General features: G+C 38.5%; 1 protein-coding gene and 1 long non-coding RNA gene across 4 annotated transcripts in view; one reads left to right on the top strand and one right to left on the bottom strand.

The window, feature by feature from the left end:
- Positions 1–2,863: 2,863 nt before the first annotated feature.
- Positions 2,864–26,904, bottom strand: part of ntrk2a (neurotrophic tyrosine kinase, receptor, type 2a) — a 55,595-nt gene continuing 31,554 nt past the window's right edge. For 2 of the 3 annotated variants that reach the window (XM_077600623.1, XM_077600625.1), the window contains 7 exons: positions 26,316–26,504; positions 21,907–22,037; positions 16,574–16,746; positions 16,305–16,460; positions 15,701–15,791; positions 6,382–6,540; positions 2,864–4,430 (listed from right to left, as the gene is read on the bottom strand). In XM_077600623.1, the coding sequence (XP_077456749.1) occupies positions 4,245–4,430; positions 6,382–6,540; positions 15,701–15,791; positions 16,305–16,460; positions 16,574–16,746; positions 21,907–22,037; positions 26,316–26,504 (1,085 nt within the window). In that variant the 3' untranslated portion in view covers positions 2,864–4,244. The remainder of the gene's footprint in view (positions 4,431–6,381; positions 6,541–15,700; positions 15,792–16,304; positions 16,461–16,573; positions 16,747–21,906; positions 22,038–26,315; positions 26,505–26,904) is intronic. The other variant, XM_077600624.1, reaches the window with a different exon arrangement.
- Positions 4,607–5,939, top strand: LOC144074730 (uncharacterized). The gene is made up of 3 exons (XR_013300374.1): positions 4,607–4,642; positions 5,084–5,171; positions 5,285–5,939. It is a non-coding gene; the product is annotated as an uncharacterized LOC144074730 (long non-coding RNA).

Raw genomic sequence — 26,904 nt, 5'->3', positions numbered from 1 at the left:
TTGAACATAGAAATCTTAAAAAAGCATTGAAAGTCTTTAACAGTTTTCACAGCTAAAAAAAGTCAGCCATAGAAAAGAAAATGTACAAAAAATGCTTCATAATACTGAATATAACATACGTATACAAACCAACCCAATGAAACAACTCATCAAATCAAGTATACACATACAACAATATCATCAAGTGCTGTATTCATTAAATGAAGACCTCGAATTCCACATATTATCCTTCTTATCATTATCATTGTTATTATTATTACATGAATATTTTGGAACACAAAATGACTGTGGTTATGGACTGAGATTTTTTTTTCTTTATAGTAATAGTATTTTAAAAATCCTTTCATGCATTTTGTATTTACACGGTGAATCTTGCTGTCTCATGCAGGTGACTGAATATAGGAGCTGGATTTTCGTTCAACGCAAAACTGCCTTGACACGCTGCAAAATTGTTAGACTGATTGTTGGTCTTTTCACCATATTTGAAAGAGGTCAATTTGCGCTGCTGATGGCGTAATTATAGTTGTCTATATTTAGGCAACTGGAGGCAATCTCCCCCCTTCACTTGTGCTGCGGCTCGTGGGGGTGATTTTATAACTATAACAAATATGACATGAACAATAAAGCCATTGATAAATGGATTTCTACATTTATTGAAAATGTGTGTGTGTATGCAAGCTTTTTCAGTCCACCTAAAGAAATTCTCTAAACCAAAATTTAATTTATAAAGTTTAAAGCAGTGGTCTCCAAACCGGTCCTCACCTGGCTGTTGTTTAAACTAATCCAGCACATTCAAATTGATCAAGGAGATTTTAGCTAAAATACAGAGCAACTGACTACAATCCAATGATTAATTACTCTTGTATGACATTAGATTTGTGAAATGGCTTCGTCTTATTTGATTGCAATTAAATCCTGAAGTCCTTTGTGGAATACTTTGGAGACCCCTTGCTTAAAGGATGAGCTTGTCTGGCTGCTAATTAGTTGGAAAAAACTGAAATAAATGATGCTCTATTGTAAAGAAAGAAGAAAATTGCCTCATTTTTATGTTTCATGCAGATATGAAGGAAACTTCTAAGAGTTCATTAGGTTTTTTTTTTCTTTCCACTCAATGTTGAAGTGATACAACCCAAACTTATCTTTGTGCATCGGGGAGGAACATTTTAATTTTAGCAGGGTTTATTAGTGGACGTCAAGGAATATCCACCTCACATGTGCATTACCAGAAAATGTCCACTTATAATAAAAATACTACTGTATTTTCTGGACTATATGTCAAACTTAATTTTTCCGTGCTTGCGACTAAAACTCAAGTGGGACTTATAGTATATTTTTGACCACCAAAAGCCCTATTTTTTAAGGTATAGTTACCCGCTCTTCCCCAAAAAATGGATTTTGTGATAATAGTTTGTAATATTCTGTATATACATCACTTTACCTCAGAATACTGGCATTGTATGGACACTATCCCGCGCCAATAGCAGGCTTTTGCTGTATATCAAACTCCTCCAATTTCGGCATTAAATATACTCCGGAGCCAACAAACAATAGAAAAACACAGTGGGGGGAGAAAAAACAAAACAAAAATCCCTTCCTCACTCCTGGTGCACACGTTGTGAAATGATGGATGCCCACTTTCACCGAGTCCCCAAGGACCTCACTATACAGCAAGGACATCCACCCTTACTGTACCACTCCAGCATCTTGCCATCAACCTTTTCCTCCCAAGCCCTTGACTCCACACTCCATTCCCCCCAACACATGTCCTCATCCCTCTCCGCCGTCCTTTCCCCCTTTTCCCTCTGTGCCATAAAACAATAAGTCTTGAATGTCTGCGAGGAGGCCCGCGCTAATGGAGCCCATTAAGCCCCGTAATGAAATATACATTACACCATTACAGAGGACTGCAGCGCTCAAATAATAAAACATGCACAATTCAATTTCCTCCTTGGACTGTCGTGAGTGTCTAGCGGAGGGTGTGTGTGTGTGTGTAAGGATGGAAGGATGGTGGGAGAAGGTAAACAGTTTGTGTAACACACACACATTTTCAAGCATGTCTGAGTGCTAAGAGGCCTGGGCATTTAATAGGAGTTGACCAGAAGAACCGCACCTGCTGCATATCTCACCCCACATTTTACCGCTCGGGGATCAGGAGCTCTGTCAGACAGGAAAATACAAAGTAGTTGGCAATCTTACACGGGTAAACTAAGGTGTAAAATGTTTACATGCGGGCGTCGGAAGCAGATATAAACATTAATTTTGCGGTCTACAGTAGGTTGTGATTTGGTAAATTTCTATGTTGAAAAAGTGTATTGTGAGAGGACTATAAATAGCAATTGAGCTTAATTTGACCAGAAAATGCTATCCCACCTACACAGGCTGTGATTTCTTGTGAAAGGCAAAAGGAAGTGAGAAAAAAAAGAGGGAAGTTAATTGCATTTTGTAAAAGTAAAAATTGGTAGCATATAATGTTAAATAATAATGAAATGGTTTAAAAATATGTGAGGTATTAAAACAGAACTAGACACTTGGGTCTTAGTTTTAAAAAATATATATTTTCAGCTGTTCTTATTGTGCTTTTAAAAAGCTTTCCAAGTTGGAAAATATTTTTGTAAAATTGGTAATTGCAGTTTTCACTTCAAATTTTGGCCTATTTTATGTTAAATAAAAAGGCGTTATTCATTATAATAAACAGACTAATAGCCTTCATTTTGATCAATTAGACAAAATGACTGCACAACCCTCAAAGCTAAAAAAAACGGCCAAAGTCAGGAGTTGATTGTTTAGCCAATTGCGAAATGCTAAGGAAGGATCTGCTTACAAAAGCATGATCAAACACAATTTTAACCTTATTTTTAACCTTAAAATGAATGCATTTTGGTGAACATTTCTTCATAAAACAAGAATTCTTTTAACATTTATTAATCAAATAAACACCTTTCTGGTAGACTATGTCATTTTAACCATGTGTGAAAGATGTCAGGTTTCTGTGGAATGGTCCATAATTCCAGATTCTACAGTAAGATGTTGTGGTTAGTACATCTACTTTTAAATAATAATAAGACTTGATAAGACTTATCACAAGTCCGTTTTCCAAAGTCAAAAAGCAAGCCACTGATGTCGAACTTTGCCTCAATTAAAGCCCCCCCACCCTCTTTTACAACAACCCCTTTAACCTCGATAGCTGTCTCAATCAATTGACCCCCGACACTGACAGAAGTGAAGCATCTGTTACTTTTCAAAGTGTGGGTGCGGGGCAGCTTTTGAGTGGTCATCATGTTACTTTCTATTAAAAATGATGTAGTCACAAAATGTATACGTAGCAAGCCTGGCAGTTGAGTCATGCATTTTAAAGAAGGAGCATTTGTAGGTGGCAATCCTACATCCACTTGGATGAGTCATACTAATTTGCTGCCTAATGGTCTGCCATAGAAATTGGAATAGAAAATTTAAAAAATATTGGTAAAATGATAAGAAATTGTACACTGTTGGAAAAGGAACGCAGGGAGGTTCTGTAGTTTGTGTAGGGATTCATTAGAAGAGCAATTATTTAAAATGATATAGTCATTAAATACATTAGTAATATTTACTATTTCATTTGCCGATATTTGGTCTAGGGAATTTGCTCGCTTGTCCATCCTTCAGCAGCCTTTCTTGAATTTAGTGAATTTAATGAAGCTTAGGAGGATCTAGGCAACGAAGATGATCTTTAAAACCTCCAGACTACTGAGGGACTGTGCGGTAACCTGTCTCAGTCTGCAGAATGTCACCACCTTGTGGACTTCCTGTGTGTGGCTCCAGTTTTTTCACCTAGGTCTACAATGTCTTGTGTGTCTTGTGTCTGTCTTTCTACTGCAACCAAGGAAAATGTCTGAATACGGGATGAAATAAAGTTCTAATCTAATCTAAATTTTGAGGGGGGTGTAAGTGTGTTTATGGAATGGAGCGGAGGAGGTGCGCAGACTCATTAGGGGCTCAAAATAACACTGAGCCAAATCCTCTGAAAGAAAAGACAACCTTCCTACAGTTTGATATTTACATGGAAAAGTTCCAAGAAGCATTCCCAGTTGAAATGAGTCACTCTGTTAAATCCAGCAAAGCGTTCCAAATGGAGCTTTCCCCTCTTCAGAATCAGAAGAGGAAGAGGGAAAATAGGCATTAACGGAATTTTCTTTTCTTTTTTGATTGCCTTTAAAAGTTGTTTTTGCATCCTGTACAGCGACGCGTTGCGCTCACCAGCGCGCTCATCCCAGTATATCCAGGTAGACCGGCGATGCTTTTGCCAGGTTGAGAAGCAGGCCGTGGATTTCCTTAATGTTGAGTCTCATATGGGGCTCCCTCTGCCAGCACCCAAGCATAAGGTCATACACCTCTTTGAGGCAGGTCCTGGGGCGCTGCAGCACCCTGCCCTGGGTGATGCACTCGATCACCTGAGGAAAGCGAGGAGGGCGGTGGGAGATGCAAACACATGAGGTAAACGCCGGCTCTCCAGAGTGATGAAAGCGGCGCTTCGCCTCGCGGCACAGAAGCGGCGACAAAAAAATGTCAGCGTCCATAAATTATTAACCCGGGAGGTGAAGTCTGACGCAAACGGAAGTGACAAGCACGCGGATTAGACGTCGCTACTTGCTGGGAGTACGAGGTAAAATTCTTCAAAGGAAGCTTTGAGAGGCACTTCAACTTGTACGGCACCACCGTCTAGTTCCAGAGACGTGGCAACCACTTGCGTTACTTGCTATCTCGTAGTTAGATGAATAATTTACCTCTCTGACACTTTCAATCCAAAAATACCAAACAGTCTCTGGGCCTAGTATGACTATTTTTTGGAGTATGGGATAGTATCCGCTTGGGTCACAAGATTCGATTCGATCCAGTAGTTTTAGTACCATTTTGCTATTTGTCTTCTGTAAATATAACCAGTAGGCAAATACTATACAATATGTCAATATCTACTTCTCTTTAGAAGCTAATGACCGTAACTGAGCATCATGTAATATTTGTAAACAGATTATTTCTTGACTTTAATGCAAACAGTGTGAATTATTATTTAATGGTTACATTATATTTTGTATTATTGTTACAGGCCTAAAAATATGAGAACCAGATCGGAACGGAATCGGTTTTGGCAAAACCCATTTTGAGAAAAATTGGATTGGATCGGAAGGGAAAAAGTCAGTATCGGTACATCTCTAATTATTACTGTAATATAGTCTTTGCAAAGTCAATATTTTGATCCGTGCGACATTTGAAATCTCATCTCTTCCTATCTTTTTGAGGTCACTAGGTCTGGATGGAAGTCAATACGTAGGCCCAAAGGTTTAACATGGATGTAACCAGAGTGACTTGCAAAATAAAAGAAAATGACTTGAGAGGTCATAAGTGTTGAAGGCCAGGTGAAAGGGGTCTAGATGACAGCCTTTCCCTGAAACTGGGTCAAGGCCTGGGAAAAGGGAGACTTGTAAGTCCCATTAAATATTTAATAGAATCTCTATGTGCTGGGCCGTTGTTTTAAACTGAACATGTGACCATGTGATAAGAGCACTTTTGTAAAATTCCATGTTCCTATTTTGGCTTCCGTTTACATGGGATTGTGTGCCAGAGAAAGTAGTGAAAAGTGCGAGACAGAAACTAGAGTGAGCTAATCAAAGTATCAAACCAACCTTAAAGGACAAAATGAATAACGGGACAACCATTGCATTCAAATTGGACTATTTCCCTTCAACAGTTTATGTGCCTTTCTAAGAGCTGTTGACCGTGCCACAATAACTGTGTTAATGGATAAGTCTAATTATACAAAAGTACTTTTATTATATTCAAACTGCCCTCAACATAGAACTCTCAATAACGTTCACTGTCAGGCTAGGTCACAGAGTATGTGTTGTGGTACTTGTGGCAAAAAAAAATCTTAAAAACATACGGTGTACATTGCTGTAAATTGAGTTAGAAGTGCTTGTGTTAGTTAAAGCAACACATTCTCATGATTGTAATTATATATATATATATATATATATATATATATATATATATATACATACATATATATACACGTGTGTGTGTGCGTATGCTTTTCCCTATGTAACTAAAAAAATTAAAGACTATTGCACAGAAGCTTTCATGTGTTGGAAAAGCATTAGTTATTTTTTCTCATAACCACTAGCATTAGTGCACAAGTAAGCTTTCCCCAGATAATTAAAGAACATTTATAAATGTAATTCTATCATCAAAACTGTCAGGGTTTAATTTGGGCAAATTATGTGAATAAAATCCATCAAGTTCTTGAATCTCCCATCAAGCATTTTCCACAAATTACAGTTCATTACTTTTGGTATTGATTCCCACTTATTTCTGTCCAAAACACGCATTAAGGATGATGTAGCGTACCTCGTTATTGGAGAGCTGGTACCAGGGCTGTTTGCCGTAGGTGAAGATCTCCCAGAGAACCACACCCAGACTCCATACATCACTTTCCGTGGTGAACTTCCTGTACATGATACTCTCGGGGGGCATCCAGCGGATTGGCAACATGGTGTGACCTCCCACCTTAGAGCACAGAGACGGAGGAGAAATAGTATGATGAGATGTGGAGAAAATGACAGGCAGATTGAAAGAGTTAGAAAATTTGCACACATCAATGCAAATGGGGATATATCAACCGGATGGGTGCATTTTCAACAAGGCTGCAGACATTTCATTCCGGTAAAGTACTTATTGAGACTCGCAAGTAAGTGGAATTTGACTCCCTGCGATTATTACAAAACTCGCGAAGTACATAAATTGAGCTCACTAAACTCTCAGTCTAGCTCAAAATTTTGTCGTTGTGCAATAAAAGCAATCAATTTCTTTTGCAGAAGATAGATTAGGAATATAATATATAATACCATTTAGCCTCCTTGCAAGATTTGCATAAACGCATTAAATGTAGAAATATATAGGTATATGTATATATATATATATATGTGTATATATATATATATATATATATATATATATATATATATATATATATATATATATATATATATATATATATATATATATATATATTTTGAGCATATCAACTAGTTGTTTTTATACTGTCACAACCTGATTCATTCTGCTAATTTATCTCTTGATTTCCTTTGGGATTTGCTGTGTTCTCTTGCATACCTTGATCAAATTAAATGACCAAATAACAAATTAAGAATGTAAAATTTACTGGGGTCATATTTTCTCCATCTGTCAGTATAACTGTCCTTCAAAACATGCTTTTCTGCTCCACTGACAAACATCACACCAAAAGAGAAAGCTCTCCCTCCTCTTTGATGAACCGAATGTCAGTAACATTCATTACGAACGGGATGTTTTGAGAAGATGACTGACAATAAAAGCAGATACCAATGGACCGGGTGATTGCCACATGCAGAAAAAACTATTATGCCATCATATCACAAATATAATTAGAGATGTGTGTGCATCTTATATAAATATTTGAGTTAATTGCAATTTCATTGGCCTGTCACAGGTTATCAGGGTAAATCATCACATTTTGACTTACTGTCACTGGTGACAGCCCACAGCAAAGTCAGCAAGACATGGGTAGAAATTAGCTGCTAATCTCAACCTAAGAGGCTTTTTTGTTTGCTCTTTTCATTAACTACCGTACTTACAAACCAGACTTTGAAGAAAATCTTTGCTTTTGGAAGGGGGCTGTCTCATAGGAGCAGTTGTCATTACGATAACTGGGATCACACTAATCTTTTTTTTTACCGACTGCATGGAATTGACTGCAATAATTCATAATTCTGAGTCTTCAGTGAAGCAATGCTTTGTACAAATTCCAGCCAGGGAGACTCGCACATTAACACATGATGTCTTAACCATAAAGCAAATGTGCATACCAGCACTAAAGGCAAATGTGACTTATTTTGTCAAATGCTATGCAAATTAGACAAATTCCAAGTTAGGTTCATTCTTTTCCATCATTATGGCTGTCAATTGGGACAAACAAGTATAGTTGGTATTGAGGCATGTTTGTCTGGTGATAGCTTTGATTTTGAGAGATTTGAAAACATCTGAAACAGGATGACAGACATTCTGAACACTATTCTATCACACCGACCCCTTTGATTTCCTCTTAGCGCTATCATTACATTGAAACAATGTGACCTTATCACGTACTGTAAGTGCTTACAACTGTAAACTACTTCATACTTCCCAATGTATGTAAATAGCACTTTGGAAGTAACTGCAAAATAACACAGTAAATAAATACAAGTCCAACATAAGACAATATTACATGATTTAGAAGTAAAACAAAGCTAGAGAAAAATTTACCAGAAAACTGTACTAAAACACAGTGCTGCTAATGGGAAATTTTAATTAGAATCATGGTCCTAAATATAAAAGAAAAACAGAAGTATAAAAAGCAGATCTTGATATTCTCTCATAGTCATGCCTTTAAATAACGTATATTGGGACTGCAGCAAACTAAGTATTGCATGTTTTGCTGTCATGCTTAAATGTTGCATGCCTTATTAAAAATAATGTAATAGTTTACAATCTTTATTTAGTCTATCCACACAGTATGAAATAATTGATTTCTTTGAGTGTCTGCTTTAATATGCAGATGTCGCTCAAGTCTTTCTTCATCTTCAATCGGCACAAAAGTGTATTAAACTTCTTCTCGTATGAGGCGACTCCTCTATTGCTTTCGGCGAACATGAATCTCGCCGGCGATCCTCGCTCCGTCGCGCCCCGCAGATAGGACAGTCCATTTTCCGAGGTTTATGTCCGTTATTAATGGCTTGCGCGCCGCACTTGGCCCGTTTCTGCGCTAGTCAGCGGCTTATTTAATGGCGTCATAAAATGTGGACGGTCACATAGATAGCCATCACGTTCCGCCTCCATCTCTGGAGTGCTAAGTCTTTCCAAGCAAACGTTTCTTCTTTTGCCTCCTGTCAAGTCTGCGTTTCTGTTGTTTTTTTCTTTTTTCTCTCATCTGAATGTGGAGGGTTTTTATATTATGCTTCTCTGCTTGTTGATTTACACCCGGAGCCATTCTGCTGTTATCCACGGTCTACTTTTGGCGTGAACGCAATGGTATAATTTGTTTTCCAGCAAACCATACGTTTCACAATGGATGCTGCATTTAATCTCCTAGACTTGTTCTTTAACATGTTTGATTCACTTACGGATTTCAACTTGGTCATAGCCATTAGATGTTTTGTTTTATTCATCATGGCTGATCATTTCCCCTAAAGGTCTGAAATATTAATAGCTCAAGTGCTCGGGCACCTTCTTTAAATGTTTGTTATGGTTGCATTTTATTTTAATATTTTGCTCGTCTATTACGAGCAGAAGAAAAGTGGACTGAGCTGATTTACGGTTAGAAACCTTTAAACCTTTGTGCCTATACAGTACAGTACTTCTTTTTTAATGCATCACACATCATTGGGAAATCTTTAACGCAATGTCAGACGGGAAATGGAAACATCAGTTTATTAAAAAATAAAAAAAAGCTCTGAGTCTAGGTTGGTCTCCTGCTTAGGTTCTTAATTCTTAAATCTTCTGCTAAAACTCGTATTTCCAATTTGTCAACTAAAGCATTCTTGTTTGTTTACTGTGTCTGTAGCATTAAAGACCCGGGAAATGCAGATTTAGGGATTAAGTGTCATTTAAAGGATAATAAAGACTTAATGAATGAACTAATTACAGAAAATCAAATCAGATTCAGACAAACATTGCACATTTACTGGATGTGATAATTTTAGTTTTTGGTAATTGGAATTTGTTATGATGCCAAAATACATTTTCAATCAAGGAGGGATAAATATCACAATACTTAAGTTTTAGGATTATTCTCTAGACAACATTTGGTATACAGGTTAAGTGACAGGAAGCGTGACTTCTGATTCTTAAGCCACAAACTGCTGTCGGGGCAGCCAGCGCACAACTGAGCAGGTTCTACAAAGGGTCAGCAGTTCCAATTGGTTAGTTCAGCTGACCACAGACCGCTGTCAAACTGTCCTTGGGCAAGACATTGAAGCCCAAATTGCTCCCAGGGGGAAATGGCAGCAGCACCGCCCACTGGTGTTTGACTTTGTGCATGAATTGGTGAATCTGAGCCACTGTAAAGCGCTCAGGGCAACTGTGACGGTTTCAACAAACCTCTTCACGGTCATAAATGCATTTTATAGCGTTTTACGGGACAGGTAAAAAAAAAACAAGCTCGTGCAGTGGAAGCATAGCTTTTCAGCCTCTCTCTTGTACTTCAGCCAGTGATGACAAATGCCATTGGTGTTTTTACAATGTACTGTAGTTACTATTTGGGCCCTTCAAAAAATTAGTGTAACACAACACATTTCTGTATTGTTTATTTTGAATAAATGGAAAACTATTGAGGGGAGGAGATAGCTCATTACGAAAGAAAATGAGGAGGGAGATAAGTCAGATAAGAGTGTGAACGTGTACAAGTGACTGCACAAGCAATTTGAGTAATGTGTAGTATGGTAGCTAGTATTAATTAACCGACATCCAACTATATGTGACACCTTGTTATCCGAATGCCCATTTTAATATGTGTTAACATTACTCCTACAGAAAATGAGACTGCTGCATGGGAGAACACGGGTAAGCCCGATAGCCCTCCATCCGCAGCTGTAGTCAGTAGAGCACTTTCCGCGCCTATCTGAGATGCCCCCAACCACCCTTCGGGGTATGAGCGAGGGAGCGCACGGCCACTCCACCACGCCCGCCCACACTCATCTCCTCCCCCACCACCATTCCAACAGCGCTGGGAGCACAGCAGGGCAGTGACTAGACTAACATTGCTAACCCAATCCAGGTTCTTCCTAAGAGAGTTGAATTCCAATGAAGGAACAAAATAAAATGCATGAGAAAAAATAAAATACACACATGCCACACAAATGCCACGCTCTCATTCTTGTCCCAAGCACCTCAATTGGCCCCAAACCTGAGAACTCCAAAATACGGACCCCGGATGTACTAGCTTTACGGCTAAAATGTCATACTATCCGAGTATGTAATTTGAAAAACATCTACACTTTTCAGAGCTATCAACACTTTCTGGTGTGAGACGAAGCCCACTAGAGTGATCACACTCCATGAACAGCTGCAATAAAAAAAATGTACCAAAGATTAATATGTGGAGAAAGTACAGCTATGGAGGCTGATAGACCAGTGCCCTATAACAGACCAACTAAGTGGCAAGCTTACAGTGAAGCCATTTTGGCAGAAAAAAACACTCCTTTAAAGACACGGATTTCAAATCCTAACTTGATCCTTTCCCGATTTTCTTTAAGTGTGCTTTTCCCTGAAACATGTATTACCAACACGGTACACGTGGGAAAAAAGCCCAGAAAAGATCTTTCGTTGTAATAAGATGGTGAGCGTAACATTATGGGGGACAACTTGGGGGCGTCCTTTTTTTTCCTCCAGTCAAACACATGCACTACTTTGACTCCTTTGCAACGATTGGATTTTTTGTATCCTTCTCACGTAAATATCCAGACACCTGAAAAGCAATGTAACCTTAACAACCTCTTCTGCTTGTGGATGGGAGCAAATTCCATCAAAATACACACATTTGTCTGCACTTCATCGCAGAGATCACTCCTCCGATGGGCTCAGCGCTGCAATTCTTTGTGTGAGTGTTTCGGCCCTGCTTAGTTCAGATAAATGTTCCAAGGAGAATCTTTATCTTTGGTGCAATTATTTCTTACAACGCAATCCCCAACACCACAGCTCCGGGAAGAGAGCAGAACGTTTTAACACTTGCCATCTGGGAACCCACTTTTGTATAAAATACAAAATCGTTTGAGACAGGTCTGTTTTCTTGGGGAGCAACAAAAATTGATATTTGTTATCACGTTAATATTTTGTAGTCCAATCCAAGTAGTAATTCTTACATATTTGTCCAAATAGAAATCCGCCGGGCTGAATTTAGCATTTGGCTGCTTGAAAAACTTTCATTCATGCTTATCCTCACATGAGTCGTGAGGGGTGCTGGAGCCTATTCCAGCTGACTCAGGCACCAGGCGGGGGAAACCCTGAATAGTGGCTAGCCAATCGCAGGGCACAAGGTGACAGACAACCATTCATGCTCACACTTATACCTAGGGGCAATTTAAAGTGTTCAACCAGCCTTCCATGCATGTTTTTTTGTGATATAGGAGGAAACCGGATGACCCTGAGAAAGCCCACTCAAGCTAGGGGAAAATATGCAAACTCCACAGAGGAAGATCGGAACCCATCTGCAATTGAAACCTCGATCTCAGAACTGTGAGGCCGCTGCACTAACCTGAAAAACAATGTCGATTTTATGGACAGGCCACCTGAGCTGAAGAGAATATTTTCAAGAATCTGGGTGTATCAGTTGTGATGTGGTAAAACTGCACTGCCCATAACTGCACTACATGAATACTGCTTTAATACACCATTTTTATGCAGAATTCGTCGTACGAAAGAAAAGCAGAGTCGATGTCTTTTGTCGATTTGGACGTGTCACCATCTAAACAAGCTCTCTCTTTCTCTCTCTCCCTATTTATCCTTGTATCCGTCTAAGTGTTCGAGGAAGGATTGAAGTAAAAAGGAGGGGTCAAACAGAACATTGGAGGAGATTCTTGTCACTCAGTGGCAATCACCTGCAGGCTTTAGTATCCATGGCAACAAGGCCAATAAAAAAATAAAGCCACTGGAAAAATGTGGTGCGAGTAGGGCTCGTGTGATGAACTCCACGCTCGCTTTGATACAGACAGACCTTAATTGGCCTTGTTGTCCGTGTTGACACGGAAACATATAATAGTGATTTTTATTTTTTTAAATGAGTGCAATTGTGTGTGTCTGTTTCTTTTCTCCTCCATAAAAGAAAATAAGTCACTCTCCTATTCATAAATGGATACTGTGATTATTCTAAGTTGGAGTACATAATGGCCTGCCCAAGAATGAATACACAATTTTAATGAGAATAAATCTGCCAATTAAAAGCACCCATACACAATTATCATACAGTAGATAAAAGAACAAACATAATTAGTCGAATCTCAATAAGCTTTGTAAAATGTTTGCTTAACGCGTATTTAAGAATCACCCTGGTGGAAATGTTTCGGGCGTGTGAAAGCATTATGTGCTCTTATTTGGAAGGGTTGCTTGTCGTCCTCATTAAAATGCAGTTTGTTGGCCTTATAAAAAAGAGAAAAAGGAGTGTGTTTTGTTGGTAAAAATAGGCAATACAAGCACAACAGGAATTTAATTTTACTGCTTATTTTTATGCATAATACCATATATAAAGGGCAAATGCTTGATAGGAAAGCCTTTGTTTTGGGATTTATTTATATTTCAATCATTAATTGCTTTTATAAAAAAAAACATCAGATATAAAAGTCTTGACTGCACAATAATGAAAATAACTCAAAGTAATAAAATAGTATTCATTTTTTAGTGTGAATGTGTTAAGTGGGAATGGATTTTTAATCATTTTAACAATAACAACAAAACAGAGAAATCTAAATTATAAAGACACAAATAAACAATTTAGCATATTTGAATTAATATAACCTCTTAAACGTTACACCTTACCATTCGCTCAGAATAAATCATTGGATAGGCTGAGTCATCTCTAGGTGGGGTTATAATGCGTGTGATTGGTAGGTGCATATCCATATCCATAAGTATAAGGAAAGTAACAGTTGTTCTAATTCATCTTTAAATCTTCAAAGACCTTTGCTGGCTACACGGAAATACCTCAAAATCCCACAAAGATCCCTCAAGTTTAAATAAAACCACCAACTAATCCTCTAAAAGTTAAAAGTTCGACTACCGTAAATGCCTCGCAGGTTTTGCTAATTTAAACCTGATTCATATAAATCCACTTAAATCGGACAAGTTAAAAGTGGACTGCTAGAAAATAACCCTACTGTAAATCCTCTCCAAATGACCAAGATTGGCTAAGAAAGAAAACAAAGAAGAAAAAGAACAACCATGACAGCTCTAAACGTATGAAAAATGTGTGCTTGTACACCATCTAATAAAGGTCTCTGTATAGACTATAGAAAAGCATCTACAGTAGGTCTGAAACTCATGCCGTTCCAGCACCATGCTGAAAGAAGAAGTGAATAAAGGTGAGAATGGAAGTATTCAAAGCACCTGCCAGGTTCTTGTGTAAGCGGATGCTGTGACGTTAAAAGAGGCTTCGTCAGTCCTACGCTTTTCCTTCTATTTCCTCCCATACACGCACGCACAAGCGCACACACGTTGAGGGATGATTCCTTTATGACTCATTTTGACTTCTGTCTGACGTAAGCACGAGGCCGAGCACGCTTCCCCCACACACGTCTTACTGACTCTCCTCGACGGTGAACCACAAGTTAATTCTTTTCATCTCTTCTAACGTCGCCATCCTTTCTGTCATTTGTGATGGATGCATTTATTTTTGCTCTCTCCCGTGTTGAACAACGCCCCCATCTGATTCTTTATCTTTCCATCTTTGACTGCTTCCTCAGCTGGTGTATATTTGTTTCTGGTTTTCATCTCTTCCAGCGTTCAAAGCGTAGCTGTCCCTTCCTCTAGCTGCCCCCCCCCTCCTCCCCCGTCCCCCCCACATCGCATACCACCCTCCTCTGCCATCTTCAGTGCTGCTTCAAGCATACTAAACACAAGTTCCCTGATTACTTTTCTTCCCAGAAAACGTTGGATACAACTCAGCGGCTCATCGGCGCTGCCTTTGTGCGTTGCTATGGCTACAGCTTCAGCACACGTAGTTCTATTGAGGCGACGAGGGCATGCGAGGCGAGTGGGGGGAACAGGAGGATGACGGTGGGAGATTTGTGGGGAACGCTAGTTTGCTGTCACAGGATACAAAAGAAAGTCAGAGGGGAATCTGGTATTTGCGCACCTTTTAGTTCTCGCAAAACAGATCTCACAACGTTTTGGGAATTTAAAAGGGAATTGTCAAGCTGATTAGTTGTGTAAATGATTAAAATCACTTGGTGTCTCTAGAATCTTTATTTATTTATTTTAAATTAATTACATAGTTTATTTATTTTACACGTTGCAAAATTATATATTTGCTTGAAGTCACTAGTCTAAATAAATGTTTTTAAAGCAAGTACCACCTCAACAAGTACCACCAATATGCCTAAAATCAAAATATAGTAGCATAGTATGCATGCATGTACATCTATATGTGTATATATATATATATATATATATATATATATATATATATATATATATATATATATATATATATCAGCAACACGCTTATTTATTTATATATTTATTCATGTATTTATTTATTCACTTACTTATTACCTATCTATGTCTAAAATGCCTTTCCCATTTCTGTATCCTCACCCTCTTGCTACTGTGACAACGAAATTTCCCGAATATGGGATGAATAAAGTTATCCAATCCAATAACAGAAACAAATGTTTGATAAATAACACAAAGGATTATTTTTTTAATTTTTGAAATCGCAGATTATCATCAATGTTCGTGGATTTCGGAGGGAAAATAAGTCTTTTATCCATGTTAACAAAACTGAGTTACCGTGTAACACTGCACTGCACATAGTGTCTTAATGTAACTCCGTTGGAGTTCATCAGTCATGCCCATGCAGGTTGGGGGAGCATAGATGGCCTCATGCACCAGGGAGGGAGGGTTTAAGGCAAAAAGTGTAAAAACTATAAAGTTGGACACATACACCTACCCTGTAGTAGTCAGTACTGTAGACGTCTCTGGACATTCCGAAGTCTCCGATCTTCACCAGCAGGTTCTCACCCACCAGGCAGTTCCTGTTGGACAGTTTGCAAAACACGTCAGCCCAGAAACAGCGCATTTGGGGTAGCCGAATACTAATTAGAGGCTTGGGAAATTGAAGTGAAACTTTTACAATTGCTTCAACAGCAGATTGAGATGACTTTTATTAATGAGCTGTAGTAGCCACTTCGAACTCTGGATACAGCTACACATTAAACATTTTAGGTGGGTTAGGGTTCTGTTTTCCAAACCACTCATCATCGTTTTTTTTTTTTTAATTTATTTTAAACTTAAATCTGTACGCTGCAGTAAAAGAGATGTTAGCAGGTCCGCCTTGCTCTTCTAAGAGCAAGCGTTCAATCCCTGGGGGACTCCGGCATTCCTCTGTGGATTTTGCCTGTTCTCCCTATGCCAGCAGGGGGTTTTCTCCAGGTACTCCGGTTAGAATAAATAGAATAATTTTAATTTGTTTTACATTTTTAAACTGGAATTGGCCCTGGTGTCATAGAAATTGATTAAGTTATAAAGTTATGGGATAGGTGATGTACCTGGTGGCAAGGTCGCGGTGCACAAAGTGCTGCGAGGCCAAGTAGACCATTCCGGAGGCTATCTGCTGGGCGATGTGCAACATCTGCGACTGAGTCAGCTCTACTGGTCTGGTGGTCTGGCCTTCTGCCATGAGAACAGCATCCGGACCATGAGCCCTAAATGGGGTGGTGGGTAGAAAGCCGTGTTAGGTGAATGTTGGTCATGCTTATCTGGACGCAATCTGCGAACGGATTCATTCCAGGAAAAAAAGGAAAATAAAGATCCGTGCCTGAGGAACTTGTTGAGGTCTCCGTGTTTCATGTACTCGAATACCATGATCAGGGGGTCACTCTCCACGCACACACCATAGAAGGTGACAATGTGCTCATGCTGCAGGTTGGTCAGCAGCTCAGCTTCCCGATGGAAGTCCTTCCGGGCATTTTCGCTGGCCTCTTTAAGAGTCTGACACAAACACAGGAAGATATTTGGACTATCAGGAACACAGATACTATTCATCCACAAGTAGCATTTCTGCAGTGGCGCTCATCCCTGGAGGGGATGAAGATGCACCAAATAGGACGATGTAGAAGGACGGTCATTTTGGCATAGGGACAGAAAATTGCCAATAGTTGACTTCAAAAAGCCAAAGCAGAAATTCAGCCTTTTTTCATTGGGAGTGACTACATGGAAAGTATTTTTCTATTTTCAAATCCTCGGCGTACAGATTTGGAATGACCTGACCAGTTGCACTCGCACCAAAGTCATCATCAAAAAGAGAGTCTCTGGAACAATAATCTCGCACAGAAACAGAGAGCATTCCTTTTAGTCAAATAGAATGTAGGAATGACAGAATTGCAGTGTTTTCTCTTCATTATTAAGTGTCCTGTAAAGCCCCTAATCAAGTTACGGAAAAACCTCAATATATAACTTGAGAATAATACGAGACTCCGTTATTTAGTCACACTTCATGCTTACGTTTGGAACCGCAAATTTATCAATTACTACATTCCCGGCTTCCCTTGAATCCAATCTGCAGGTTACAGGGTTACATAACACATGTTTGTAACGGAGTGAAAACGACAACTCAAATGAGGCAGATAGGAAATGAAAACGATATGGGCTATGTAGGTATCCTGCCTGCGAGGGGTAAAAAAAATATATGCAGTCGCTTTTGCCCTACATGAATAATAGATTGTCTTCCTACTGTAAATGAAATGCATATACATTCAAGAAACTAACAGAAGCTCCTGTTACAAATATAGGTCCAGGGAACAAGGACAAATAGCAAAGAAAAAAGCTCAGGGGGGACGGAAGAAAATGACATGATGACCTCTTGGCAGCTGGAATGCTGAGATACCAGAAAATGAGATGGACCATAACCCCGCCCCTGCCTGTTATCAACCAATCAAGCATTGCTAGAGACCATTACGGGCTGTAAGGTGAGCCACCGTGACAATGGAGAATATTAATCTCCAAAAGATTGAAATACAATATTAAGCATATATATGGGATATCTGGAAGTGGAGTTGAGAATGTCCTCTTACAAAAAGGTTGTCCAAAGACTGGACATTTATAGTCCAGTGCTTGTTATTTTTATTGGTCGTATATTACATGCTGCCATACTAACAATGAATTCCAAATAGAGTTAGGACATTGTGTCTTTGTTTTAAGGAATATGGATCTTTTAAATGCACAGGTATCATTTGAACAATTGAAAATAATGAAGTTTTCTACACTTTTGGCTTTATCTTGAATTGTTTGTTCAATTTAATGGTTTCAACGGGAAAGTTGACCTTCTATTTCCATGCTGTCCAATGGGGCAAAAATGTCAACTTTAAAGGTTCAGCTGTAATCTAAACAGTGAACTGAGCCATGTTTTATTAATGCAAAACCACATTAAATGTATTCATGTAATAACACTTTCTGTTTTTTCAATTGCGGCCATCTGGTTTGTTAATTAATAAGCATAACAAGCTCACGTTTCATGATGTGAAAACCTTAACAGCAACTCGGAAACCACTAATGTGCTTTGCGTTAAGTGCATAAAACATTCATTAAAGCATAAAACATAACTTATTTAATAGTGTGGCATTCAGGACTACATTTCTGTGCTTATTTGTATGGCACATCCAGCCAAGGAGGCCAAAGCAATGCTGTGTAAACAGAAATATGAGATCATAAAATCAGATATGAATTTTCATTCACAAATAAAAACAAAAGATAAAACATTCTTTGCTGATATCACAATGTGTGAATTGAGTCATTACTGCAAGAACACAATAACCTGAGTGCAGGATGGTGAAAAGTTACACTAGGGACCACGCGGCGACAATATTCGAGGGTGAAGAGTCCCTGAATGCATCGTTTTTTCCCTCAATACTATGAATACAGCGAATACGTTAGAAGTCATGCATACTACAAATAAAAAAAAATAAAAAATGAATCAGCATCCTCGAGCTGGGGGAATAATGACTCACGTGTACATGTGTTGAAGGAAGCATTATTGAAAGTGTTCATGATTGATGTGTACATAAGCAAGTTGTGAAAGAGTGACTGTGAACAATGGTTAACGTAGTATGAAGGGAAACTCATGGGCGCTATGGAACAGTGGCTGATGGATTGCTAAGCCTGAAGCTTAAGATCATTAAACTCTGCTGGGCTGCACATGTTATTATGATGTGTTCAACATGTTTCTCAACAGTAGCAGACAGAAAGGGCCTGAAATCATGTCGCACACATGAGTGTTTGGCAGGGTTTATAAAATGGAACATGCGTCAGATATTGAAAGATTAAGATTTACATGCCAGTATGAAACTTGATCGTGAATGATTAACGGAGATGGAGATTAATTGCCAATGACAATAAAGATTTTTAAAGCCACATTAGGTGGCATGTTCACAATTTAAAAATGCACCTACAAATATACATCGTACTATATCTTTAAGCACTATGTGCAACGTGACTAAATAGCTAATTACTGCGCATGAAATCAAATACAGCATTTCGTCAAATTTTTAAATAAACACTATCTCAATTATGCTATGTGCATCTGTATGCATGTTAAAATACAAGGGCTTCTAGAATGGGATTAAAAGCTAATTATCAGAGTCCAGATCAAATGAGGTAAAACGGGACATTTTCTCAAACAGTGGCCTCCATTTTAATAGGCACCATGCTCAAACTATTCGCTGTGTGTGCTTTACCCAGGAAAAAATGGGTGCCATAAGGACCTCTTAGTCTAGTTTTTAATTGCGCATTACCATACAACCAGAACAAATAACCCTAAGTACCACATTTCCTCAAATAGTAGCCTCTATTCCATTTGATCCTGTGTCCTTATTAATTGTTGGGTGAGTCAGGCAAGAACAAAGGGGGAGGCAAAGTTTTAGAGTGGTATAGCTTCAAGTGACCTTGGAGATATTAATTAATTGCCTAATACTCTTGCCGTTAATTGACTCAAAAGAAATTCCACAGCTATTAAAAATGTGTATGTAAATTATTATACCTATTATCCCCCCCCCCACCACTACTACCGTAAAAGCAGTCCTAGCAACTCACTTTGCATTTGAAGGTGTAATCATCTTATTTGATAACAAATACGTCTATTGGTTAAAGCCATTTCAGTCAATCTGACAGCATCGTTGCTCTAAGGGTTGATGCAGCAAAAAGGAGGAGGAACCTTGCTAAGAAATGGTGACTCACAGCATTTCAACAGAGCAAGGAAGGAGAGTGTCAACATGCTACATTAACTAATTGAAAAAAAAATGTCAGTGGGCTCCAATCAATGGACTGACTCTAATTATTTAAGGATGAATGTGAATTAGGGAAGCAGCACTTTAAAGAGCACAACAGGAACACCTGTACAATTTAATAGGAATACAGGGGCACCTTGACGTGTTTAAATTGGTTGTGTCACCAAGCCTGAAATGTATTGTAGCCGTTCTGCAATAAATTACTCAAATGTTTTCGAGTCAGCCCAAACAGGAGATTTTTTTATAGATGAAAATAACAGATATTATAATAAAAAGATTAATCTGAAAGTCAGGCACTGTTTTTCCATTGGGTCAACGATTTAATAATATGTCATATTATACCATCATATCGCATATAATCAAGGTCAATGGAAAATAATATTTGTCCATATTACGAAGCCAACTATTGTTTAATTCAAGGGTCTTTGATTTTTTTATTGTTAGGTTTAGCGCATATTCAACACAATCTGTAACTGTTTTAGTTAAAGAAAAAAATGCAAAGCCGTTTTAATTTGGGTTTTTTATGTGCCAATTTCAGAGATGAAACATAGCAGACGTTTAAATGATAAGCATTATTTTACATAAAACAGCTTATCTAAAAGAGGACAATGTCGGTTGCTGTTTTGCATTTGATCGTTGCGTAACCAATGAATATATAGTTACAAACCTAAAAGCGACCCATAATTCAGCATAATTTCATGCTGCTTATAAAAACTGAAGCAAAAAAGCCTAGACAGTACCACCAACCTCTCTTTGTGGGAATGTCATAACTATTTGAGCACAATTACGAAAAACCTAGATTTGTATTATGCATAGAATGTGCAACAATGTCACAATCGCTACCAGATTTCAAATTTCTCAAAGTATCACTACATTGCTGCAAAAAACAACAAGAATATATTATTTTGAAGAAGAAGAAAAAAAGAGGCCAAGTTAAAAACGGTAAAAAAGGAAATGCATGTTGTGGAAATGGTGGGGTCTCTTACAGCTCATGTATTGTTAATGAAAAGTCTTCCTCAATCAGATTGAGTTTCACATCCCTGATGGAGAGATGGATGAACGGATAAATCGGGATTTCTAGGGAGGCAACATGGCTCAATTGGACTCGGAAGTCTGCGGCTTAGGTTCTAATTCAACGGCTTTCTGGCCACAAACTGCAAAGTGAGGAAGTGAAAAGTGACACCAGATAAAGTGGAGTTGGAGAATTAAATAGTGGCATATTTAAAGTGCGTGACCGGATGATTCGCCGAAAGACGTTTCGCCGACGGACGTTTGACAGACGGACAGGTCGCCGAATGGACGTTTTGCTGATAAAAAATCAGGAAAAAAGCATTGGGGGACCGACAATATTTTGCAGCTTTTTTTCATTCGCAGTCTTGGTTCAGCAACATTTGAGAAAAAGAACATTACTCTCCCTAGATACGTATGAGTGTGAATGTGAATACATACTGTATATTTACTGTAACTATTATGTTACTAACTTTTGTTAGTATTGGTAAAATAGAGTTTTCTCACATAATAAGGCATTCCGATACATACAGCACAGTGAACGTGCAGATTTCTCAAATTTCTCTATGTTGTATTTAATGCAGTAAACTGTTTAATATTCCTAAAAGTGCTACAGGGATGCTTGGCTGCTGCAAAATTATTGTTGAGCTCGCAATAACTTCCTGCGCCAACAACAACATTACTTGCTTTATTTTGCGTGTCATCCGTCGCATTCCATCCACAGATTAATTTGACATGCAGATCTCTTAAATTCCAGCACAATAAAATGAATCAACAGAATGTGTGGTTGGCAGCACTGATATTAAATATAAGAGAAGCAATCTACCTCTTAACTGAATCTGCTCTTTGTCATTGACTTTACCTTGACAGCCACCAGTATCTTCTCCTGCTCAGGCGACAGATTGTAACATTCGGCGAGGAAGACTTTGCCGAAGGCTCCCTCTCCCAGCTCCCTCTTCAGCACGATGTTGTGTCTCTTGATATGCTGGACGACTAGTGGAAGTGACAAAAGATGTGAAGGGCATTTTTAGTGGACAACCTAACCTGGTGACAATCTTAAATGTGACAAACTACACAGTAGATCTCATAGCAAAACATCCTAGAGTGATTGTCACAATGTGACTTTTTTTAGACGGTAAGCTTTGAAGTAATTGTAGTAGAATGTTGATCCATTTCATCTCATTTGTTTAGAAAAGTCAAAAATTAATTAACATTTGGAATGCTAAACCCTTTTTCCTCAACAAACAAAGGTTTTATTTTACATCATTAGAGTCTCTCCATGCTTTTTGCTCGCCCACAGCTGAATCATTCCACAAACCCTCCTTTTGGTTGCTTGGCAACTCCACGTCAGCTAATTTTGAGAATGTTTTAAAAATCTCACCGTGATGACGTGCGGTTACTTCATTCTGCACAGCGATTAAGAATATGTTACTGCTGGTTTAACTTCTAGTAGCCCCATGTGTAACTGTTCGTTTTCCAAGTACAGAGTAGCGCGCCATGCGACAACCTCCCCGTAGACACACGAGCTTAGATTTATCCGTGATTTGATTAAGAAGCACATTTGAAGAAAAGCTGTCCACTCGCAATATCACATTAAGATCCGGCCAGTCTTTTAGAGGCCGCATCAATTTACACTGAGTGAGGCCAAGAGACAAAGGAATAAAAAATATGAGAAGGCCAAAAATGAAAAGCAAAAGCCATGATTTTATCACCTATTTTACGTGTGGTCGATGTCGTCTAATTATGTAACATACTGTAGCGATAAATCCCGATTTATAAAAACGTGGAGAAATTAAAGCGTGTCCTCTCGAAAACTACACGCAATGATTTGTCGTCACAATTACGTCCTTTTTTAAAGGTTTAACATTTACTATTTTTTTGACCTTGAAAAAAAACTCTCGGTTTGCAAAAGGCAAATGAGGATAACGTTCGATTATCCGTTGCGGTTGTGATTATTTTGCGAGTTCGCTTCGTAAAGGCGGCTCCCGAAAACACTAGACAGGAAACTGAAATAAAATTTTGAACATTGATTTTAGAGAATAACGCATATGATCCCACACACCAGGAATGAAATTAGAAAACCATTAACTAGTAATTAGCCATTCTGTGTAGGTACTGCATAGTAACAGTCAGTGACGCAACAGAAAGACACATTTAAAGATGTGCAAACAACCTCAAGCAGTGTCTTCACATCGTTGAGTTGACGATACAAGATGTTGATTCAATTGAAGTGTTAAGCCGAAAGCCTTCATGGCTAACTGCTTATTGCTTAATCGTGCATTGAGGCGATCAGCTGGTTAAATGTGGGGGGGTTGTGGCCTGGGGGAGAAGTGGAAGTGTTGGTGTGTTTCATTCGAAACCAGTAACACGCTTGAATGTTTTTCTTAGATAGAGCAATAAAAATGGATGTTTGTGTAAGAATGTTGGGTGCGTGAGGGAGCACATACTGATGAAATGGCGAAATTTCACTATTCCACTAGCAGAAGGCTAATGATGTGATGTCTCTGATGAATCTATCCAGAATGATTATCTTAAGGTGCATAATGTGTTAAGCAGTCGTGGGAGGAAGTCATTTTTTTGCAAGTCGAGTTTTTCCTCTCAAGTCCCGAGTCAGGTCATAAGTCAAAAATCAATTAGCATGTCCCACATTTTGCGTCCTTTAGAGTCATTTTAACGACAGACTAGAAATAAATTCAATCTGTAGTTATTCATCACGTCAATTGAAAACAACAAGTGCCATTAAAACCAAAAACAAAACTAAAGCCGACATTAATCAGAACAATTTACTCATGTTCTGCTAGTATATCGCCAGAATATCACTCCAATTATTGCTTCACAGACAAACATGCGACTGCGTGATTGTGATTAAACAAATGTGATAATGTGCGACTGAAATTAGTAGTATAACTGTACTAAAAGTGCTGGCATATTTCCATATAATATTTCACTACCACCACAGTTTATGATCTATCACATTTCAGAAAAGGAAGCCCTTCATAATGTGTGCATATCTTTTCACAGTTCTTGTATTAACTTCCTAATTTAGCTCAAATTACTTTGCTACTACTCCTTTGCCATAACAGCCAATTCCCCAATTAATAAACAATGATATTTCTTTACAGTAGAAGTTTACAAGGGAGCTCCGGGAAAATAGCAGGACAATAATAATAATAATCGGACATAGGCTTGTCATCATCATTGACTCGCCAAAAGCCTAATTGTCATCATACCCAGCTGCGTACCACGAAATAACGACAACAATGCATACAGCAGAGAAATGGTGGCTTGTGCAAGGAGAAGAAAAGGTGACCGTGCCTCCTTCTGTCTTTATCCAACATCTTTGTGGCCCCGTTGTTTACTCACTCTTGCTTTTTAATTAACATGGTGCCCCCATCATTTGCACCCTGCCACATTATCCCCCTCATTCTTCATTTCCAACAGTCTGTTTACGTCAGCTGTTTTGTGTTTGTGGCCACATTTAAATGGTCCTACTTTGACACTTTCCAACAAGCGCCCTCAATTTTTCCAATTTTGCCTGCTCCCACTACAAGATATTGCAGCTAAACATATTTATTCCTAACGACAACAGATTGTAATTGCCTACCTTTGTACAGTAAAATATACCCTATGGCCATCCTTTGTCTTTTGTTGCACCCTAATAATTCACTGGGGATGTGTTCATTAAAACAAAACATACTAGCTTTTTTATGCCCTGTTGCTGAAATGCTATACGTTTTTGGACTAGTTATTTTCTGTACATCAGTAAAGAGTCAAAGCATTAAGAGATGTTTTAAATTTTGTCCCCAGTCTGCAGAGAACATTCATTCCACAACACAAAAGGCACAGTATATTAAAGGCGGCAAGACATTTTTTTTAAATGTAGACATAGTTTTTAATTATGAATTCATAACTGTATTTGTGTAGGATATCCATAGTCTACGGCGTATTTCGAAATATGGATTTATTCACCTTACGTTATAGATATATTACAGTAACTTTACCTCGCGTGCTTCAACAGACTGAATGACTCGTGCCCCATTATCAATGTCAAGTAAGGTCTTATTTGTATTAATGGGGGATTCATATAAACACTATGGACGATCCGATATGTTGCTTGCATGTGACATTAAAGTGTTGCCAACATTTATGCTGCTGACAAATAATAACTCCAAATGCACCATTATGTAAATTGTCAGTAAGCTCTTTGCGTATTACTTTTAATGGCTGTAATATACGTAAATATCGACTGGCATTGATTCTGCCTGCTTTTATTTTTCTCTTATGTAGTAAATCCCGCTCTGTTGCAGGCTCAAAGAGGTCAATCCCCCATTTGCCATTACCATAGCATCCCACAGCCCCACCCCACTTCACCTCGCTTAGCTAATTTACTGCACAAGGTCAGTCTGAAAAAGCTTTTATGACTTGCCAATAATCATAATGTCACATTGATGGAGCAGGTCAATATCTGAGTATAAGTGTGTGTGCGTGTATGTGTGTGTCTGTGTCTGTTTGCATCCTCTTTGTCCTGTCTTGCTTTATGGTTCAAGGTACCTGTGGGTACAAGTTAAACTGAAACAGCTAGTTTTTTGTCGTACGAAAAGGTAATGTTTTTTAAAATATTATTAAGTTATTTATAAATTATTATTATTATCATTATTATTATTATTTTAATTTTTTTAATTGTTATTATTATATTATTGTTAGTATTATCATCATTATCATTATTGTTGTTATTATTATTATTATTATTATTATATTTTTGAATTATTTAAGAGCAATACTTCTGCGTGCTCCCAAGTCTCTCACAAATGTGTGGACTTAATTATTATTCAACCCTCAGATTAGACGGCGGTTTAGATAGTACAAGGTCACTGCCATGACAGCAGTCGCAGCTATTTAACCATTGCAACCTCTACACAACTCTTCCAGTTATGGGTAGCCTTTTTTGTGTAGCTGTTATCCCCACCAAGGAGGCAACATGTTCATTAACTCATTGGCCACAATTGGCGGTGATGGACGTCCAATCCATTTTAACTGGGAGGCATGACAGTAAGAGTTAATTGTAGTATATTTCACCTAAAGCCTTTTTTGTGAGAGGTGTCTGTCATTTTGACAACTTCCACATCATGAAATTTTTTTATATCACTAATTTATGATCAGGTAAGTTATTATAATTATTATTCTTAGTTATTATTCATTTTGAGTATACCCTCTCCCAAATTGGGCACTGGACTTTCACGGTTTCGCAGTCTTTCTGAGAAGGATACTTACAAGTGTCTGTTTTGAGCATGCTGTTGGAGCTTCTGAAGTACTGTGGGTTTTCAATGACGGGGATCTTGGTCATGCCGATGATGACAGCATCGGGGCCTATCTCAGAGGAGGACGGGGTGTTGCTGCCGTTGGAGACGTGGTGGAGGGGCGAAGCAGAGTCGTCATCATTGCTGATGACCGACGAAGGTCCTGTAAGAGAAGAAAGGTGGCGTTTACGTGGAGACGCTCCAGCCGAATCAATAGAAAATGTCCCACACAGATTTGGGTGTGCAAAATCAAACCTTCATTTCGATCTCCATTCGAACAATGCTGAGGTCTGTATAAGTACGATGTAGTAATCATGCCATGCAGTAGAAGGTATTGTAGTTTCACAACGCGACAGTTCCTTGAAAACATCCCTCCTAGTTGAGATTGTCGGATCAGACATTTGCTTTTCAATACTTCTAGCAGCAAAATAGTTACAAAAGCATTTTTTTTGTTTGAACGGAAGGAAATTTGCAATCATTACTACAAATTGTACCAGACATCCACTGATGGTGTTGTAATGCACCTGACTTTGGTGCAGGCAGCTTACGATCAATTCCCACTG

This window comes from Stigmatopora argus, chromosome 5, assembly GCF_051989625.1.
Source record: "Stigmatopora argus isolate UIUO_Sarg chromosome 5, RoL_Sarg_1.0, whole genome shotgun sequence".
NCBI lineage: Eukaryota > Metazoa > Chordata > Actinopteri > Syngnathiformes > Syngnathidae > Stigmatopora > Stigmatopora argus.
This window is presented reverse-complemented; position numbering and strand designations above follow the sequence as displayed.